The following is a 22,500-nucleotide window of genomic DNA, read 5'->3' as shown; positions in this document are numbered from 1 at the left end:
CAACAAAGCTGGAGAATCTCACGCAGCCAAAATGAGGATTGTTCAGCCTTACATTGTTCAAACCGGAGTCAGACACTGATGGAGAGACTCAGGAAGTTACAACATTTAGAATGCAACTGGGCATTTCTGAACGGTTAGTGGATAAATTGATGTAGTTGCTGTGGAGCTGATTCAACTCATCGACTAGCGTCATGTTAATCTTTTGTGCAAATCCAGCATTGAATTGACCCTCGTTTGTGAAGCAGTCCGGCGTAAAATGACGGCATGATAACACCACTCTACTACAACAACTCTTCCTCTTCTCTAAAGCAGCCCAACATGGCCTCACCCCCTTTGTTGCATGTTCCCGGGGGCGGGGTTTATGTAAATGTTGGGGTTTGTGATGTCACTAACCCGGGAAGAAACTCGTAGTCCCTACAAGCCATTTGTTGTAGTCCTTAAAAAGTGATTTCTGTAAAAGAAAATATCTCTCTTTGCATTGAACTTTGAGCGTCGTAACTTTGCAGATGTTGTTTATGCTCAAACAGCAACATTACACACTAACTAAAGATAAAAAAGACAAATCATAAATCAAGAACCCCTTTAAATGATCATGTTTCACAATGAAATTCCTAGTGAAAAACTACATACAAACTACAAATATTGACTGTTCAAAAGATGTGGGACACATCAATGTTTCTGGAGCGGTCGAATGTGGCATCTACGCATATTGTATAAGCACCTAGCCCTGGTTTTAAGCCTAAACTTGGCATAAACTTGTCCCTCAAATCTGATTGGTTGTTTGGAATGTTGTTGAAGGATCAACAAAGATGTTGTTCCAGGAACATGTTGTACACATACCATTACCTATGGAAGATTCCACCAATCAGAGGACTGTAAATTGTGCCAAAAGAACACTTTAGCACTTATATATATATGAAGAGTTTGGTTCCAAAACGCAATAACTCAATTTTGATTAATTTGAGTAAAAAGGTGTTTTCTTTACCAAGAAAGTGGCAAGATGAAAACCACTATTTTCTGTTTCAAACTTTCACATAGCATCTTTTGGTTATAAAATCATTAAAAATTAAAATCTACATTTTGATTTTAAAAAGTTTATTATAAAAACGTATTATTTTTTTTCCCAAAATGCAATAAATCCATGACTTTTTTTTTTCAAAATGCAATTGATCCATCAATATAAAAGTTATTTTTCAAATTGAAAATACACAGCTAAGTAAGTTGATTCACATATATGACAGAGTCTAAACTTTGCCAATATTTATCTTGTATACAGGCATTTTACTAAAAATACATTCAGCTGTTGCTCCCAAAATGGTCATCTTGTTAATGTTATAAATTATTTGTCATTACCGATTAAAGAGTATCTGGTGCCACCGCACGGTTAAATAAACACATTTGCAGAGTACATTGGTATTAAAAACGGCTTTTTAAAAAAGCCTTCAATGTTTACAGTGGGTGGAAATGGAGCGCTGTGATTGGTTGAGAGCGGATATATCGCGTTCTGCAGAAAAAGGAGACTGGCGTTTGTCGCATTTTGGAAAGAAAGGGAGAAAACATGGCAGAATAACACAATGGACACCGCATTTTGCGCAAAATTAATAAATGACTTTTCAATACCGACCAGATACAATACTGATTTTGGCGGAAACTCATTTTTTTTTTTAAAATGCCGTTTATCGCATTTTGGAACCAAACTCTTCATATATATATATTAGAAATTACAGAAAGTGTTAAAGTGCTAAAGTGTTCTTTTGGCACAATCTACAGTCCTATATATATATATATATATATATATTACACAGAAAGTGTTAAAGTGTTTTGGTTTGTCTCAGTTTCATATGTTTCTTCATGTAATCACAGACGGATTTGATGATGGTGAGATCAGATCTCAATGTGGAGCACTGGCTGTTATCAGTCTTATTGTGTATGCAAAAATCTCACTGGATTATTACAATTAATGGCAAAATGAATGTTTGGAAATGTAAACGGATATTTCACACTACAGCAAAAGATATAAATAACTGGCTTAAAACCTTTTTCGGGGGGTGAAAATACATACATACATTATATTATATACATTATATTTTATATATATATATATATATATATATATATATATATATAAATAAAATAAGTAAAATATATGATTTATATATATACACTTTTTATATATAAACTTTTAATTAGCGGGAACATATCTCGCCTGTCTTGGCTTCACTTCATTGGATGATGGTTGAATATCGTGTGAAATTTAAAGTTTTATTATATGTGTATAAGGGGTTAAATGGCCAGGCTCCACAACACATTACTGATCTCCTCCTCCACCGACAATTTTCTAGGCCCTTAAGGTCCACAAACAAGTTGATGCTGACTGTGCCACGGTCTCGTTTGAAGTTAAAAGGTGATTGTGCCTTTTCGGTTGCCGCTCAATGTCTTTGGAATGATTTACCGGTTCACATAAAGTTGCCTTTCAATGTTGATGGTTTTAAATCCTCACTGAAGACATCTCTTTTTTTCTCAGGCTTCTAAATCAATGTTAATGTAATGCTTTGATTTAATGCGTTTTCTTGTTGGTCTATATATTCTGTTGTATTGCAGTCTTTTTGTGTTGTCAGATTGTACAGCACTTTGGTCAGCAGGAGCTGTTTTAAATGTGCTTTAGAAATAAAATGCCTTGCCTTGCCTAGCGCTGGTGCGGAAAGAGTTAAAGCCATTTTGAACACATTTTTGTACTATTGTCTGTAATGTTTAGACAAAACAAAAGTTTGTAATGTTGTGATTAACCTTGTAGCTGGATGGTTTGGTTCATGGCTTATAACTCTTTAACAAAGACTTTTTAAAAATCCCTAGGGGAAGAAATGAATAGGAAAAATACTTTCAGAAACCAAGGTCTCTGAAAAAGTGGGCGGGCACTATTGCACTTTATTGATTTTAGTAGAGGTTGAAGTTTGCTTGTTGTCAAAAATCTAGTTTAATGCAAAAGAGTTTTGCATTGTTTTTGTTCAATACCAGCAATGTAGAATACATCAAAACATATAGTTAAGTACAGACATGCCTATGCTAATCCTACACAGTCAGATTTTGGAACAAAGACACATAGAAATAAAGTCTGTGGACTTCTTTATTCCGAAGTATTATTTTGCTGTAATAAAGTTAAAAATGAACCAGATATTTGTTTAACATCTTTTCATTGGAAGAACACAGGCCTTCTTTATTTGCTCTATGGTAAATTAATCATTAAGTAAACATGGGCTTGGCCTTCACAGATACAAGTGCTCTTTGTGAGACAATGTCAACATCAGTTGAGCCCTCAAAAGAAGTTTCTTTGTTAAAGATGTGTGCCTTTGTGCACTTCGTTTGAAGACATAATCAAAACTTTAGGTGCGGAACTCATCATTTAGTCCTATAGTGACCGATCCCATTCGTAAACAGGTCGAGCATTTTGATTTAGAAAATGCATTGTTGTAATGCAGTCTCTAAAGTGTTGCTATTGTGTTCTAGGTGGTTGCTAGGTTTTTGTAAGTGGTTGATAAATGGATATGTTTTCTGTCCCAAGTCTAAAGAGTCCACCAAGTCTTTATGACTGGGTTTGAATATGCATATATCTTTACTTTATAGTGGGAAAAAAAACAGTACGGCGAAAGAGTATTACATCCGAATTCTTACGCCTTCAAAAAACAGCAGGTGGAAAGTTCCTAGATGACCTATTATTTCCAGCAAGATTTTGCAACATTCAAAGAATTTATTTCAGTTCCATCCAGTTGAGGATCGTATTCATCACGCCGGTATGGACGGTTGTTGAGGAGCTGCGCCACTGGTTGTCGTGATCTCCTACTTTTCTTAGTGTTATTTAGCGCCAGTTTATCAGGAAGTGACGATTTTATTCTCTTCGACACATTGGATGGAAACGCTGCTTTATTCGCAAATGTTTTACGTGATTTTCCAATTTTGTGCATAAGTTAAATTTGCAAATTTGGATGGGAACATAGCTATGGAAGCAACACAACTGAAGCTGATAAGTCACATGATAATGACAACACAATGGATATACTACGTCCGAATTTCATTCAAGCTACCCATACCCACATCCATACTATTTAGAATATACTTTAACTATTGTAAAGTACGTTTTAAACCAAATGTAGTACCTAGACAGTATGCGATTTCAGATTCAACTTTTCCAGGAAAGTTTGCTTTGGCATGTTGTCAAAAACTCCAGAAAACAAACTTTGTTTTGGCCTGATTTTGTTCGAACTTCATTTTTCTATTTCACTTGAAGTAGCCTATATCAGGGCCTTAAGCGTTTGCGTATAATGGATGTATACTTTGGCCTTAAGTCTATTGAATCTTTTTAAAGATTGTATTGTCTACCAGGAAAAAATATTTGCTAAGAAAAGTAACATCACACCTCTCCTCAACAATACACACAATTTGAGGAATGATTCAGGATGAGTTACATACTTAGTATTAGGGGGTTTGAAAACACTGGTTAGCACATATTGTGCTTTGGTGCTCATAGAGGTAATGCAGTTTTGAGTCCAAACTACATCATGTCCTGAACCCATTTCACTTCTCTTTAGCCAATAATTTCCTGTTTATTTCCCAAATCAAAGAAATGCATGTAGATGAAATTAAGGAAGTGAAGGAGAAAATGTGAATGAGCAGAGCCAAAATGACATGTACTTCAGAGTTTGCTCAGAGTTGTACTTCTATCTACACTGTCATGTCTCAGTGCCAGCAAATCTGGCCCAGCTGTCTACTGTCCTCCTTCCCTTCACCTCCCCCCAAAACCAAAGCGTTTCCCCTCTTATCAGCTGCCCACAGCTGCAGCAAACACAGACAAAGGGCGGCCCTTGAAAAGATCTCACCTGCTGATACTATCGCAGCACTGCGCTCCATGAGCCAATAGACTGTTCTCTTTGATATGTGCGGCTGTTGACTTTAGAGAATGCCACACTGAAACACATGGCCTTGAGCCCGAAACAACTGTGGGGTAGGCTGGTAGTATAGAGGATTGTGTTGATCTAGATCCCGAAATTCTAAGCAGGTTGCTGATTAAAGGCTCCATAAAAGAGTGACCGTTATTCACTTCATTACCCACATAGAAGGCAACTAATTGTGACCTTTCGCAGCATTCCCTAGAAGTTCTCTAAAGGTGACGAAAATTCCGAACCTTTACAGAACATTGGGGACGTTTCTAAAACGTCCTCTTTTGGTAATGAAAGTGTTGCAGTTCAAGATTACTTATAGGATTTTAAGGGAATGTTCCATTTTGGTTATTTTATGGTCACATAAGAACGTTACAAATAGGAGATTTGGGACATTAACAGAATGTTCCCACACAGTCCTCTGTTGGTCATTTAATAACGTTCCCACGTATGAGTTGAGGGGGATGTTCTATTTTGGTTATTTTATGGTCGTGCAAGAATGTTACAAAGAGGACATTTGGGAAGTTAACAGAACGTCCTATAGTAATAGTCCCCTAAACATTCCCAGAACATCCTGAATGTTCCTTGAAGCTCCATCAAATAACGTCCCCCAACCCTTAAAAGAACTCCACATCGCGACCATCTTGGAACATACTGGGAACGTTAGTAGACAACGTCCGTAACACTATTTTGGTTATTTTATGGTCGCGGAGGAATGTGAACATTTGGGAAGTTATCAGAACGTCCTATACTAATAGTCCCCTAAACATTCCCAGAACGTCCTGAAAGTTCCCTGAAGGTCCACCAAATAACGCTCCCCAACCCTTAAAAGAACTCCGCATTGCGACCGTCTCGGAACGTACTGGGAACGTTACCAGGTGACAGCTTACCCCACTAGAAATTTTACGTTCCCAGAACAGTACTCAGAACGTCCCCACTGGTGTTAAGGACGTTGTCTATGTACGTTCCCAGTACGTTCTGAGACGGCCACGATGTGGAGTTCTTTAAAGGGTTGCGGGACGTAATTTGGTGGACCTTTAGGGAACATTCAGGACGTTCTCGGAATGTTTAGGGGACTATTACTATAGGACGTTCTGATAACTTCCCAAATGTTCACATTCCTCCGCGACCATAAAATAACCAAAATAGTGTTACGGACGTTGTCTACTAACGTTCCCAGTATGTTCCAAGATGGTCGCGATGTGGAGTTCTTTTAAGGGTTGGGGGACGTTATTTGGTGGAGCTTCAAGGAACATTCAGGATGTTCTGGGAATGTTTAGGGGACTATTACTATAGGACGTTCTGATAACTTCCCAAATGTCCACATTCTTGCGCGACCATAACATCCTTAACACTATTTTGGTTATTTTGTCTACTAACGTTCCCAGTACGTTCCGAGACGGTCGCAATGTGGAGTTCTTTTAAGGGTAGTCTTTAAGGGCAGCAGGGATGTTCTGAGAACATTTCCAAATAAAATATGGTTCCCTAAACGTTCAGAGAATGTCCTGAATATTCTGTGATGGTCCACCAAATAACGTCCCCCAAATCTTAAAAAAACTTGACATCGTGACTGTCTCTGAACGTACTGGGAACGTTACTAGGCAACGTCCTTAACACCAGTGCTGAGAATGTTCTGGGAATGTAAAATATACGTATTGCAGGGTAGTTGCCAAGGTTGGGGCTTTCAAAATTTTAAATTAGCTCGGTTCTAAAACCTAGAGAGTGTCCTTGCTGTCTACAACACAGGCAGCATTATAACCAAAATGGAATCAAATAAGTGAAAAAACACTTTCATGTGAAATGCACAGGAAACTCGATTCACAAGTGATTTGAGTAGAGTTTGAGGAGCACAATAATTGAAAAATAGCATCCTAAAGTCATTATCTGCTTTTAAATCAAAGGATTGTATTTTAAGTAGTGCTTCATCAGACTAATCAAATCAGTCTATCAGTGACCCACAACAAATGAGAGTCCAAGATGAAAGCAATCGCTAATTATGATCTATGGGCTGAGCCAATGTGACCTAATCCCCTTCAGGTCAAATACCAAACCACTCTTTTTCTTTCATACTCTTGCAGTTCAAGCTTTCTTCAATATGTACGATACAGTAATGGTCGCTTTTCAAGCTGGGCTGCTTCAGAGGATCTAAATTCAGTAGCTTTGTGTTTGAATCATTGAAATAGTTAAATCAGAGGTGTTTCGCAAAAGTAAAAATGCCAGCTTATATTACTCTCGCTCATTACCGACCCAGCAACCACCCGGCTCTCATGTGACCCCTTCATAAATTGGCTTCACATCAGTTCAGATGCTTAGATGGGACAGCTGTGAGGGGCTTTGCCAAATATTTAGAGCTATCCCATGACAAGAAAAGACAGCAGCAGATGAAACACATTAAAGCAGCTAAAGGAACCCATAAAATGCTCTGTTTTCTTCCTTTCGCTCTCAGGATGGGCCAAGGACACCAGAGTGTTTCTGGATTTATGGTCTTCTCTAAAGACAGACTTCCTCGTGCAGCTGTGTGTTTGCCCCGGGCCGATGTGGGGGCTATTAAAACCATCAGGCCTTTGAGTTTTCACCACCCTCAGTCAGATAATGCCAGAGGACAGGAACGCTCTGGAGACTTTTCAGCCGTTTGCACGCACAATGGGTCAGAGCAGCTTTGAGTTCCTATCAGATTCTGTTATGGTCCAGAAGTGCAAAGAAAATTCTGATCTGAGTGCATCATAAACAAAGGATATAATATACTGTAACTCAACACCTTCTTCCACAGTCCAAAAGGAGCATTTAATAAAACTTGGCTGCAAAATGTTTTCACAAATTTTCCCAACACATGACAACCTACAATTACATGTCAGCTATTTGGCATGTATACATTTGCTCGGTGTTGAAATACACAATAATTTTCAATGGCAAACTCATGTTTTTTATTAAATTTATTTATTTATTATTTTATTTTATTTATTTTATGGTAGTTATTAAAAAGATATTGTATTTTATAATTTACAGCAGTTTTTAAAATAAATTCTTAATAACCAAGAAATCTTTATAAATCTGTATATATTCTGTATGAAACCAAATCTCTTTATTTTATTTTACATTCTGTATTTTTTTTATAACTTATGGCAGTTATTAAAAACAATTCTCAATAACTAAGAAATCTTTTTAATTTTTGTATAATGCCAAAGCTCATTGTTTAATTTTAAATTATTTTTTAAAGAAAATTATTAATTTATTTTATTTTATTTCATAATTTATGGTAGTTATTAAACAATTCTCAATAACCATTTTTTTTTTTTTTTTGTATAATGCCAAAGCTCATTGTTTAATTTATTATTTTTTTAAGAAAATTTAAATTTTATTTTATTTTATTATTTTATTTTATTTATTTCAAAATGTATGGTAGTTACTAAAAACAATTCTCAATAACCAAAAATATTTTTATTTTTTGTATAATTCCAAAGCTCATTGTTTAATTTATTCTTTTTTAAGAAAATTTAATTTAATTGTATTTTTATTTTGTTTTGTTTCATAATTTATGGTAGTTATTAAAAACATAACCAAAATTTCCAATAACCAAAGAATTTATTTTATTTTAAGAAAATATTATTTTAAGAAATTTTTATTTTATTGTTGAGAAATTTTTAATTGTATTTAAAAAAATATTTTATTTTAAGAAATTTTTATTTTATTTTATTTTATTTTATTTTATTTTATTTTATTTTATTTTATTTTATTTTATTTTATTTTATATTTATTTATTTATTTATTTTATTTTGTTGAGTTGAGTTGAGCCAAAACCACAAATAATTTTCTTTCAGACTTTTCTATAATAGAAAAACTAAAAACTAAACAAAAAAATTAAACAGGCATCAAGGAAAAAACAAAATGCTAAAAAAAAAAAAAATGCCTGGTGTCCCCTCCTCTGAAGACCAAAAATCACAGTGCATAATGATTACATAATAAGCCAAAGTTTATACAGAGATCAAATTCTTCACATCCACGGGTCGAGCTGACCTGTATGCCTATTGGACTATGTATCTGGCGAAGGAGTGTTAGACCTGCCTCAAACTCTTCCCTACAAACGCCCTGCAAATCTCCACATGCAGCAGCTGCAAACATCTTAAACTTCTGGAAGTCACACTTAATTTTGAAAGGTATAAGTTTCCCGATGGGTCTTCCTGCGTAACTGCCAAAGACACAAGCTTACGTACAATGGCACTCAACGGTGGGTAAAATGAGCCCAATTAGCGCCACAGACTGCAGGAGAACAATACACTGCTTTGTGAAACGCTACGTGTTTAACATACCCATGTGTGTATTTGCGGAAGAAAGCCATGCTGTCGAACAGTTACACAGAGAGTTCTGTTTATTACCTTCGTCTATGTTCTGACTTGTAAAAAGAGGCATTTATTTGATTGTAAAATACTGCTGTATGAATCACCAAGACTGAGTGGGTCGTCATCTCGCAGATTATTATTAATGCAACTGTTTGTATGATGGACCCTTTTAAAGGATTACCCTAAAAAAAATCTGTCATCATGTACTCACCCTGATTATGTTTTTAATTGTATATTCTGTTATTTTATTCTAAGTAAATGTGGACATCCAAAACTTCACTGATAATCTTGCCCTTCGCATTACCTCTCATTCACATGTTTTCAAACTATGAGATGCAATGGGATGTGGAATATAGCTCAATAGACACTTAAAGGGTTAGTTCACCCTTTCTGTCATTAATTGCTCACCCTCATGTCGTTCCACACCCGTAAGACCTTCGTTCATCTTCGGAACACAAATTAAGATATTTTTGATATTTAGATTTGAGGCCTCCATTGCCAGCAAGATAATGAACACTTTCAATGCCCAGAAAGCTACTAAAGACATATTTAAAACAGTTCATGTGACTAAAGTGGTTCAACCTTAATGTTATGAAGCGACAAGAATACTTTTTGTTCCCCAAAAACAAAATAACGACTTTATTCAACAATATCTAGTGATGTGTGATTTCAAAACACTGCTTCATGAAGATTTGAAGCTTTACGAATCTTTTGTTTCGAATCAGTGGTTCAGAGCGCGTATCAAACTGCCAAAGTCACATGAACTATTGAAATTTCGAAACATTTATGACGTAACGAAGCCTCGTTTACTGAAATCACGTGACTTTGGCAGTTTGAGCCATGCTCCGAACCACTGATTCGAAACAAAAGATACGTAAAGCTTTGAAGCTTCATAAAGCAGTGTTTTGAAATCACCCATCACTAGATATTGTTGAATAAAGTCGTTATTTTGTTTTTTTGGTGCACAAAAAGTATTTTCGTCGCTTCATAACATTAAGGTTGAACCACTGTAGTCACATGAACTGTCTTTAGAAGCTTTCTGGGTGTTTGAAAGTGTAAATTAACTAGCGTCAATGCAGGCCTCAATAAGCCATCAAAAATATTTTATTTCAATTTCATCAAAAATATCTTAATTTATGATCTGAAGATGAACAAAGGTCTTACAGGTGTGGGACAACATGAGGGTGAGTAATTATTGACAGAATTTACATATTTGAGTGAACTAACCCTTTAATGGTGCATGGAAAAGATGTTTTGTTTGTTTGTTTGTTTCCAGAAGAAATTAATGCGCTGGACATTTTCCTCAAGGACAGAAATAACTTCAAAATCCTTTGTATTTAACATGAATCAATAAATGTGCTTACAGTGCGGTTCATATGGTGGCGGCGGATCTCCACATGGGATACACTCCATATCCTGAAATCCACTTAACTTTGTCTTTCTGTAAAATCTGTAAGAATAAAATGTATATTAATTTAAAAATGAAACAATATATAATGTTTACTTCTTTATTTATTATAATATATATTTAATTTTGTTGTCAATCAACTCGATTTTAATCAAATTAATTACATATAATTAATCACATTAACATTAACACAATTAATTAATCAAATTATACTGCATACACTACCAATGAAAAGTTTGGGGTCATTTTTTCAGCAAAAATGCATTATATTGGTCAAAAATGACAGTATAGACATGTATAATGTTACAAAAGATTTCTATTTTAAATAACTTCTGTTCTTTTGAACTTTCTATTAAAAAAAAAAAAATTATCATGGTTTCCACAAAAATATTAAGAATTGTTTCTTAAGCAGCAAATCAACATTAGAATGATTTCTGAAGGATCATGTGACACTGAAGACTGGAGTAATGATGCTGAAAATTCAGCTTTTGCATCACAGGAATAAATTACTTTTTAAAATATATTCAAATAGAAAACAGTTATTTTAAATTGTAATAATATTTCACAATATTACAATATTAAATAAATGCAGCCTTGAGCACAAGAGACGTCTTTCAAAAACATTAAAAAAAATCTTACTGACCCCAAACTTTTAAACGGGAGTGTACATCAATATTTGCTGAGAAAAGCCACTAAATGCATATAATTCAAAAACATTAAATTCATTATTGTGGCAGATTATTAAACAACTGGATAGACAAAAAGTGGCTTTAGAAGCCAAATCCATTTTACAAAAGATACATTCTTGTCTGTTATACGTTTTAATTGTTGGATTATGTACACATGATGTATTTGTCTTGTTGCTTTTCAGTTGAATATCTCTGGAAAATCCCTTATTAGAAAACTGGATTAGGGGGCAAAAATTATTTGACAGCCCTATTAAATTAATCAACGTTGGAGGAAAACTATCCATTACAATGTGAGAAGTATTCCACCATTAGTTACAGCCCTAAGAACACATTTCTCTAAAATGATGTAGATGAACTTTGAAGGTAATGTGAAGAGTTGCCTTCAGCATGTCTTACTGTGCCAAAGCACTTAATTATGGGTAATCAAAAGTTATTAAAAACTTATCTGGTGAGAGCAGGATGCTGCTGTAGGGAAACTAGTAACTCTTGCAGCTTGAGCTTCTAGGGCATGTCTGGGCCCAACCGAAGGCCTTGAGTTTATTTCCCTGACCTGGACTTTAAACTGAGAAATCATCTGCTTGACTCAGGGCTGGAGGGCTAAAGTGTGTGGAACTTATGTAAAAAGCTTTCTTGAGAAGGACTGAGCCACGGCTGCACGTAAATTGAGTTTGGGTTTCAGAATGACTGTATGCTCTCAAAAATAAAGGTTCTTTATAGAGTGCGTTAGTGCCTGCCCACTTTTTCAGCAGTGTTGGTTTCGGAAGTAATTATTCCATTTGTTTTTCCCATTGGGATTTTTAAAGTCTTTGCAAAAGCATTATAAGCCATGAACTACAAGGTGAAATCACAATATTACAAACTTTTATTTGAAGCAAAAAGGTAGTTAAAAATCTGACAAAGTTACAAGACTGTGTACTGTGGAAAAGAACTACAATCCTATGAAGCACTGCGAATGACAATGGATTTAAAACAATGGAGAAATATAAAACTATTCATTCAAAGTTGATTATCTTTAGGAACAATACATTTTAAGTTTATTAAAAATATGCATATATATATATATTTTGTGAGCTCATAGGGATGACTTTATTACATCATTTGCGGTGCTTCATGGGAGTGCAGAAATATTTTGGCACATTTTGCTCCCAAGGACTCTCTGATTGGTGTCATTTTCCATACAGCATCATGGGTAATGTACTACGAACTCCACTGTTATACACAATTTAAAAAAAATAAATAAATGGAAATAATGCAAACAGAAGAAGAAGCTTCAACAAAAGAATATACCTTTGATTAACAACATCAGACATCACAGTTGATCTGTCTTTTAACGTTTATAAGTTACTGTTAAAAAAAATCAATTACCCTATGGAGAAAAGTTTTAAATTCCAGATCATGACTGCTGCACTGATGGTACCATGAAGAACCTTTAACATCCTTGGATCTTTTCCATTGTACTTAAAGGGATAGTTCACCCGAATATGAAAAGTATCCCATAATTTACTCACCCTCAAGCCATCTTAGGTGTATATGACTTTATTCTTTCAGGCGAACACAATCAGAGTTATACTAAAAAATACCCTGGCTCTTCCAAGCTTTATAATGGGAGTGAATGGGGGGGGGGGGGGGGGCGAGATTTTGAGGCCCAAAATAGTGCATCCATCCATCTTAAAAGTAATCCATACACAGCAAAATCCCCAGAGTTAAATCAGCTCTGCTCAGATTACATATGGTCCCTCTCTACTTAGTGTTAAAGTAACACTGAAGCAGTTAAAGTTAATGAGATAATTAAGTGATTAATTAAGTTATGATTGAGCATTAGTGATGAACACCTGCTGTTAACAAGCAGAATCACTGAAGAGAAACACAAGAACTACAACTGACTTCAGTCACAGCCTTAGATGAAAACAACTGAAGATAAAAGACATTAAATCTCTCAAGATCTGATTAAACAACTCCACAAACAGCATGTTATCTCATTAACTTTAACACTTGTTTCAGTGTTATTTTAACTCTATGTAGAGAGGGACCATATGTTCTCTGAGCAGAGTTGATTTAACTCTGGAGATTTTGCTGTATATGACTCCAGGGGGTTAATAAAGGCCTTCTGAAGTGAAGCGATGCATTCTTGTAAGAAAAATATCCATTTTTATAACTTTATAAACTATAATCGCTAGCTTCCGGTAACAGCCGTACGCAAGTCAAGTTCTGGCGGAAGAGTGACCTATTACCCGACGTGTGACGTGTAGCGTCCTCTGACATTTTTCTTTAAAACTTCTCATTTTAGATTTATAATTATTGACCGGCGTTTTGTTTTGCTCTATCCTCTGTGCTTCCACGTTCGTCAATTCTCACCTGAGTTTATGGTACGCCTACGTCATACATCGGGTCAGAGGTCACCCATCCACTGGAACTCGACACTCTTGTAAATGCACATACGGCTGTTACTGGAAGCTAGTGAAGTTAAATATGGACAGAGGCATATTTACGTTATTGGGGGCCCTAAGCAAATCTCCAGGAGTTGCAATTGTGTGCTTTGCGTGGTGGATAAACACACTACTGAATATGGATATTTTTCTTACAAAAACCCATCGCTTTGCTTCAGAAGGTCTTTATTAACCCACTGGAGTTTATGGATTACTTTTATGATGGATGGATGTGCTTTTTTGGGCTTCAAAACCCCAGTACCATTCACTCTCATTATAAAGCTGATAAGAGATATTATTTAAAGGTCACCTATTATGCCCATTTTACCAGATGTAATTTAAGTCTTGGCTGTCCCCAGAATGTGTCTGAAGTTTCATCTTAAAATATCTCACAGATTATTTATAAATCCATGTTGTAAATAATGAGTATTTACAACATGGATTTATAAATAATCTGTGAGATATTTTAAGATAAAACTTCACAGACACATTTTGGGGACACCCGAGACTACTTGACTACAGTCAAGAACAAGCTGTTTTCGCGCATGTGCCTTTAAATGCAAATGAGCTGCTGTGCCCCACCCCCTCCCTACGATTACAGTTCCTGCCTCAATCGGATTCTCTGACAAATACAAACATCTGCTTGGTTTTGAATATCATCTATTTCATGAACACTCTCAAGGATAGCATAGTTTTTCTTTCATCATTAAAGTTTATTATTTCCACGCGTTTTAAAGCTATATCAGTTTAATCTTCTGGGTGGGGCATGAGGAATGTGACGTCACATTTCTCAGAGATTCAAAACAGCTTGTCTGATGAGACTGCTTTGGTTTAATGGGGATTTAAAAAAAAAAAGAGTGGCTGAATTTTTATCATTGTAGGGTGGTTGTGTTCACACACTGCCAACACACATTTATATCCAAACAGATAAATATATCCATTTAGCATAATAGGTGACCTATTACTCCGATTCTACACCTAGGATGGCTTGAGAGTGAGTAAATTATGGAATAAGAACCATTTAAGGTTCTTTATAGTCGAAAAAGGTTCTTTAGATTTTTAAAACATTAAAACACACTAAGGATCTTATATATATATATATATATAAACTGTTCATTGAAAGGTACCTTGGGGAACCAAAAATATTCTTCTATGGCTCGAAAAACCCATATGGAACCTTTATTTTTAAGAGAGTATTATATCCCAACTTGGTGTTGGAAAACGCCCATCATTCTTTATTCTATATAATTGCGCTCCTATGACTGACTCACCCAGGCAGGCAGTCTCCGCATATGGCGTTGTTCATGGTGGAGCAGTTCCCCTTCTGGAAGCGGTTGAGTAGCGAACAGTCCAGACAGGGCTTGCATTTCTGCAGGCTGCGGTCCTCTTTGAAGCGACTGGCTCTGCAGGGCACACACTGGGCATCCTCCCCATAGCCAAAGCCACATTCCTGTGAGGATTAACGGAAGATATCTCACTGCCGAGGAAGGGAAGGGCGAGCCGTGCTAAAGAAAAGCACCAATGTGGACTTACAAGAAGCCAAGATGAAATAATGATGTGTGTGTGTGTGTGTGTGTGTGTGTGTGTGTGTGTGTGTGTGTGTGTGTGTGTGTGAGTGAGAGAGAGAGAGAGAGAGAGAGAGAGAGAGAGAGAGAGAGAGAGATTCCCCCTGCTGAACAAAGGCCAAGCTTCTTTTCAGCGAGTCTATCTTACACAGGCAATAATCTCCCTGACTCTCACGGGATCAATGGACAGCCTTCTGCTCCGGGCCCCCGAAGGGCTCTGCATTTGAATGAGAAAGGCCCACGGGGACGCCCATTGTTGGTTTATTGGGAGTTTATTGCTGAGGTTTTGTCAGGCCTGTCTTCGGCTGAAGTGTGTCTGAGAAATATTGATATTGAGAGGTTTTGGCATGTGGAATGCAAAAAAAAAAAGAGAAAGCCCTTTAAACTAAAAGATTTACGAAGCATATTTTTGTAATGCAAACACTTGCACAATAAAGTGTTTCTAACCACAGAATCAGGAATAAATAAATTATAAAATGAAATGGCCATTCAATTTTAGAATTATATATATATATATATATATATATATATATATTATAAATATATTTAACATTATAAATAAATTGAGATTTTATGGTTTAAAATTTTAAAAGTTACAAGCTGAATGAAATTTCAAAGATGTCTATTACTTATGTATATTTCATTTGACAATTCATATCAACATAAAAACAACAAATTTTATATATATATATATATATATATATATATATATATATATATATATATATTTTTTTTTTTTTTTTTTTTTTTTTATTTTTTTGTGAGATTCACCCAGAAAAGCAATCTGAGTACATACGCAAAACCAAATCACGAAGGAAACCTGAGGAGAGGTCTCAATGTCAAGCTGTGGGGTCATAGCGAATTCTCAGCGCTCTTGAATTATACGAGACAACACCCTTTGCATTGTTCCCTAAATACAGGCCTATTTTATTTCAATAAAATATCCAAAACTGTGCAGTTTGGGTAATAATATGAGGCTGATTTAACTCTATTCATGCACAGCCTGAGCAAAATGTAACAAAGAGACTACAGAGAAAGTGTCTTCATGAACAAAACAAGCCTGCTTGCCATTTTAGCCAACTGAAAGATCAATATAACAATAGAACAAAATACAGTTGCCTTTAGCTTAACAACTAGTAACAAAACATTAGTATTTGCACACAAAAGAGACAGATAATTCAGCTTGGAAGACATTCTAATGTGTTTAGAATGGTCTTTCCTCGAACTGTGACAAACAACATTTGTTGGGCATGTTTCTGTACAACATGCTGGACTTTGACGTTTTGCCACATTGAGTTTGACATTAAGAAGTGAAATGTAAGCAAACGTTTTTTTCCAGGCTTCGGGATCTAAACTGAAATCTTAAGCACCGCTTAATTAGCATTACTCAGAAGAGCCTTTTCCCCCTCCAGGTCCACCCACTTCAATAAACAATGCCAGAGTCTTTTCAAAACTCTACTGAGAGTAATCATTCTGGAATACGCTTGTTTGTTTTTAATCCTTGATATAATTCTTGGGAATCTTGCAGGGATATACTCAGTTTTCACTGAGCCAGATTTCTCAAACCATAATTGAAGCAGAGCTTCTTGGAGCTTCAAATAATGTCTTTTGCATCCATCCAACCCAACAGAGATCATCAGTCAATTCAAGATCAATCAATGCATTTATCAATGGAACCAACCAGCAATGTGACACCAATTTAAAACACAGTTTTCCTTTGCACAGTTGTTCTGAATAAAAATCTTGTGTTCTCTTTTGATAAGTGTCAGCTACAGGAACAATAGATCACTCAAAACCTAAACTTTTGTCATCATCTACTTGCCTTTTTGCATATTCAAACTTGAAGCATTGCGATTCAGAACCGCAAGAAGCGCAAGAACCAATGCAGCAAATCTGGAATTAATTGACGCAAATGAGTTTTGTCATCTAAAATTTAACTTAAATTAGTTTGTTTCTCGTTCAAAGCAATTCTATGGCATCGAAAGATTCGTAATGTAGTGCACACAAGTCTTCTTGACCATTCTTAAGGTACTTTTTATGGTGCAATATTTCACAATTTGGTTCAACGTAAATTTTGACATAACATCAAAACATATCGTTTTGGGTTTCCAAAGAAGAAATATGACAGAATATTTACTTTGGGATGAACTATTGCTGTGGTGCTGTTTCTAGAAGACTGATATGGCTGGGGTGTTCATTTCATGTGCAAAAAGATATGACTTTTTAAATCAGCACAATATGTAACCGTGATACATTAAACAAACACACCTCCTCTGACAATCATGTTCCTACCATTTGCATTCCAGCAGAGGAGCATAATGCACAGAAAAGTGAGAGGACCTTTGTGGTTTGATATCACCCTGCACTATTGTTTTTTTTCCCCAGCTGCCCCTTCCCTAGTCAGGTCACTATTACCCGCCTGCATTTCCACCACACTGAGCTGGATTAGAGAAGAGGCTCATATATCATTAACGTGGAGATCGGCTTCAAACAGGGGCCTTCTTTCTACACCGCGATCCAGTTTCCCAGCTCAGGCACACATGGATTACTGGCCTGCGTGAGAGAGCCAATGACAAGAGCTCTCCACAAAGCCTGGCCCCGGTTTCAGCCAATGTTAGAGAAGACTGATTTGGCTCTCTCAACACAGGCCTTCCAAAGTCTGCATATAGGGTGCCTGAACAGAATGACAGCTGTTGTTGCCTGCCCGCAGCCCATATAAGACCTTTCTCTCCAGCAGGGCATGAAGGATTGGGGGGGACGGTGAATAAAAGAGGTATGGTCACTCCGTTTGAAGGCATGATGCCATTCCCAGAGAGATAATCAACAGCAGAGCAAAGGGGGAAAGAGAAATCTAAGGAGCTCAGTAACCCCCTGTGGTTTGTCTGTTGGAGTTTGCTGCTGGATTCTTCCAGCATTTAGAAGTTCAAACTGATAGATGAACGTCATATAAAAGCCAATGAGGCTGCCGAATATGGCTCAGAATACGTCTATGTGTCAGAGCCATGGCTCAGTATTTATCACTATGAGCTGTGGTGTACATAAGGACATTGGGAGTTTGAATCTAGCTGGCAACATTTCCTAATCCTAAACACCAGATGAATACAAATAAGTACTCAGGCACCCAGATATGGTTCAGAATGCACCTACATGTCAGAGCTGTGGCCTGGTAGCTATCACTATGGGCTGTGGTGCTCAAATGGGAAACAGGAGTTTGAATCTTGCTAGCACCATTTCCTAATCCTAGCTGAGCACCTGATGAATACAAATAAGGATTCAGGCACCCAGATATGGGTCAGAATGTGTCTACATGTCAGAGTAGTGGCTTAGTAGTTATCACTGTGAGCTGTGGTGCTCATATGGGCAACAGGAGTTTGAATCTTGCTAGCACCATTTCTTAATCCTAGCTGGTCACCAGAAGAAAACAAATGAGGATTCAGGTTCAGAGATATGGTTCAGAATGTGTCAGAGCCATGGCGTAGTAGTTATTATCCTAAGCTGTGGTGCTTGTATGGGCAACAGGAGTTTTCTTAATTTTCTTAATCTTGGCTTTTATCTGGTGTCCAGCTAAAAGCCAATGGGGATTCAGGCTTCAGAATTTGTATAAGAATTTGTCTACATTACCGGTCAAAAGTTTGGAATAACTACTTTTTTTATGTTTTTGAAAGAAGTAATGTTGTGAAATATCATTACAATATTTTATTTTAATATATTTTAATATATTTAGGTGCCAAAGATGTGTAGGCACCTATTGTATCTGTTAGTGTTACCATTATTATTATTATTATTACGTATTCTTTCGCTCTTGAAGTACTGCCATAGAACCGCTTGTGGGAAAGTTATGAAATTTGGCACACAGATAGAGGACTGTCTGAACATTATCCACAGCAATTTTAGAGTCTCTAACTCAATCGCTCTAGGGCCAAAGATGCACTCACGTTTATGTTAATAACTTTTGAATTGTGAGGGCTAGATTCGATTGCACACAATGAACACGTCATGAAAAACTTTACGCCATTTAGAATTTTCTGAAAAACCCACTTTTTCCTAACTCCTCCAAGGCCGTTGCTCCAATTTTCATGAAAATTGAACCAAACCATCTTCAGAACATTTCAACAAAAAGCTATGGAATTCAAGTTGATTCGTCAAACTGTTTTCGAACAACTACCCATATTGGCCATTTTGGGCATTGGCCATTTTGAATTTTTTTGTAAAATGCTATATTTTATGAACACATTGGCATATTTTTACGACTTTTGGTATGTGTCTTCGGCACCATGCCATGAAGGTACTCAAAAAGTTTCAGGCCAGAGCCACCTTGTGGTCAAAAGTTATAATGAAATATCCAAAAATGCTAATAACTTTTGATTACATTAGACCTATTGTAATGAAACTGGTCTTGATTCTTATGTGATAGAGGAGAATCAAATCATCTTCAGAACATGCTGGCACAAAGTTATGGATTTCGTGTTGATAGACGAAACCACTTTCGTATACCGTATCAACAAATTTAACGGCATGATGCCAAAATGACTCATGACTCAAATGCTCATTGTTGCAGTTGGTCTGATGCTCCCAGCTGTACTGGCATGACTTATGAAGCCTTCTTTGTGCTTGGCCCCTTAATTGCTGCTTGCAGCTATATTTTAAAATGTAATTTATTCCTAATTTAGTCACATGATCCTTCAGAAACCATTCTAATATGTGTCAGAGCTGTGGCTTAGCAGTTATCACTGCTCAGTTATCATGCTCAAAAGGGCGACTGAAGTTAGAATCTGGTTCACGGTATTTCCTAAATCTGTTTCCCCCCTTCAATTACTAAAAAAAGTGCCAAAAGCAGACACAAGAAGTCAAATGGTCGAAAGACGTCAATACACACTGAAATGCCATAACAGACATGTTACAATGATACAGTGATCAAGACCAACCATTGTATATGGACAGACATTTGAGAAGTCATGCTTTGTTTTTCATGTTGGGTAACCTCAGATATGTCAGATTATCACTATAAAAAATATGGAGTTAATAATGCAGCAATACGCCCAACTCTATTCTTTACAAAAGCCTGTTGTCACAGTCCAGAATCACCCAGAAACATTCTAGCCTAAGAGAACTCACCAAACCAGTACATGCAAGTACCATTTTTCCACTATCTCCAGATCAGATTTGAGTGAGAATGCCAAGCAAAACAGCAGGATGGATGGGTGATAGAGGAGAAAGCTGGATGAAAGCATGTTCAGGCACACAAGTGTTTTGAAGTCATCTTATTCAAAAAACCTGCAAACACTCTATATAACTAAATTACCCTGAACTCTCCTGCTCATTAATACTTGCAATAAAGCAAAGGGTGAACTTCTCACTTAACCCAACAGGTAAGCTATAAGGGAGAAAACCACATGTCTGAGCCATATTTTACTCCAAAACCAAAAGAAAGAAAGAATTATAGTTTGCAAAAAGAAATTAAGCTTATGTTTAGGACTCTTATATTAAAAAAAGCAATGCATTATAGTAATACGTGAGGGAGGAGATGTGCTTAATTGTCATAAAAAAAAATGTCACAATGCAAAAAAAAAAGTCATAATGGTCCTAAAACAGACTGCTGTAGTGTTAATTCTGTTTCTGAGATAAAGGTTTAAAGCAACAGTTGAAAAGCATTAAAAAATTCTTCAAAAGGTGAATTTTTGAAAAATATCGACCACATTTTTTAACAAAATTAAATGAGGACTGGGTGTGTCAACCAAATTAACTAAGTTGTTATTCACTTAAGATCTGAACATCTGTCTACGTTCCTCTTTGCAATGCAAGTAGCAGCAAAAAGTCAAACTTGCACTGGAGCTTGTGTTGCCACATCACCAATGACGTCACTAAACCACTGATAACAGATAAAATAATTGTGGTCCACCACAAGATGCCATTGAAGCGTCAAACTGGAATGTATTGAAGCGTTGAGTCGTTGTTTGAGTTCACAAAACCACCTGAGTGATTTGTTCTCAATTCAAACTGATTCACTTATCAAGTTCAACTCATTGACACTATGATCTAGTTGTGGTTAACAGCACACTGGATATAACTGCATGCAAACTTCTTCTTTTGTATTTCACAGAAGACATCATACAGGTTTTGAACGACATAAGGGTGAGCATATGATGACAGAACTTTTGGGTGAACTATCCCTTTAACAATTACAAAATGCCTATCAACAAAGCTGTTATCGGCCTTTTCAGGTGAAAGACAGTGTGTAGGTGGGGATTTTACTAGCTGTTTGACTAGTCATGGATCTCTGAAAAACAGTAAAAGGGCGTCATGTGAACTGTTCTTACTAAACAAACTGTCTGAAAGAGCTTCTGAAGTGTCAGACATTAAAACAACAAAAAAAATGTGTTACATTTTTGGTGATGTTATTACAGCTATTCTAAGTATAAGTGTAACTTCTATAGCAAAAATAATGGCTTTTTTTAAACGTGTTTTTCTAAAACAGCTACCATTGGTCACAACTAGGCCTGCACGATTCTGGGAAAAATATGAATCACGATTTTTTAGCTTAGAATTGATATCACGATTCTCTACAACGATTTTTTTTTCTCATGAAATGTAATTTTTATTGCACACATGAACCATGACAAAACAAAACAAATTGGAAGTACCAAAAATATTTGTTTTGGCACCTATAGAACATTGCACATCACCACAAGCCTGTAAACATAGAGGCTTCAATGAATAGAACTACCGCGCTCGCTCGACGAGTGAAACACGAGACTAGCGTTCACACCAAACGCGAATAGAGCGTCAAATTCGCGTCTACCGCGTCTAGTTTGCCGCTTGAACATTTTGAATGCATTCGCGCGTCTAGAGCGAAATAGACGCGCGTAAAAACAAGCGTTTGAAGCGAAATTGACACGCGTCCGAGGCGAAATCCGCTTCTTGTGGGAGGTGCAAGTGCTAGGCGGTTGTCTGTTTGCAAGATGGCTGATGTTGATCGTGCGTTCATCGAGAGAGATACCGCTTTGTATTTGCTCTGGAGAGCAGAACAGCGGCGTAGGGGTCAGCGTCGCGGGAAGGCTGCGGGTCGATAAACGTGTACGTGACTCGAAAGTGAAATGTGTATTTACAACTTACCAGGTAGCCCAATCTCCTCACCGACACTCTT

The 22,500-nt window shown here is 36.5% G+C and overlaps 2 protein-coding genes across 5 annotated transcripts in view; one reads left to right on the top strand and one right to left on the bottom strand.

The window, feature by feature from the left end:
- tnfrsf19 (tumor necrosis factor receptor superfamily, member 19) overlaps positions 1–22,500 on the bottom strand; it is a 48,093-nt gene that overhangs the window by 10,933 nt on the left and 14,660 nt on the right. For all 4 annotated transcript variants that reach the window (XM_067365692.1, XM_067365690.1, XM_067365693.1 and 1 more), the window contains 2 exons: positions 15,063–15,241; positions 10,633–10,718 (listed from right to left, as the gene is read on the bottom strand). In XM_067365692.1, the coding sequence (XP_067221793.1) occupies positions 10,633–10,718; positions 15,063–15,241 (265 nt within the window). The remainder of the gene's footprint in view (positions 1–10,632; positions 10,719–15,062; positions 15,242–22,500) is intronic.
- The window catches only part of si:dkey-260j18.2 (uncharacterized protein LOC325231 homolog), a 42,037-nt gene continuing 41,010 nt past the window's right edge, over positions 21,474–22,500 (top strand). Inside the window, exon 1 of the mRNA XM_067365681.1 lies at positions 21,474–21,488. The gene's annotated coding sequence lies outside the window, so the exon portion shown is untranslated. The remainder of the gene's footprint in view (positions 21,489–22,500) is intronic.

The sequence above is a fragment of the Chanodichthys erythropterus genome, chromosome 17 (assembly GCF_024489055.1).
Source record: "Chanodichthys erythropterus isolate Z2021 chromosome 17, ASM2448905v1, whole genome shotgun sequence".
Classification (NCBI taxonomy): domain Eukaryota; kingdom Metazoa; phylum Chordata; class Actinopteri; order Cypriniformes; family Xenocyprididae; genus Chanodichthys; species Chanodichthys erythropterus.
Note: the sequence above shows the minus strand (reverse complement) of the source record. Positions and strands in the feature narration are given on the sequence as shown.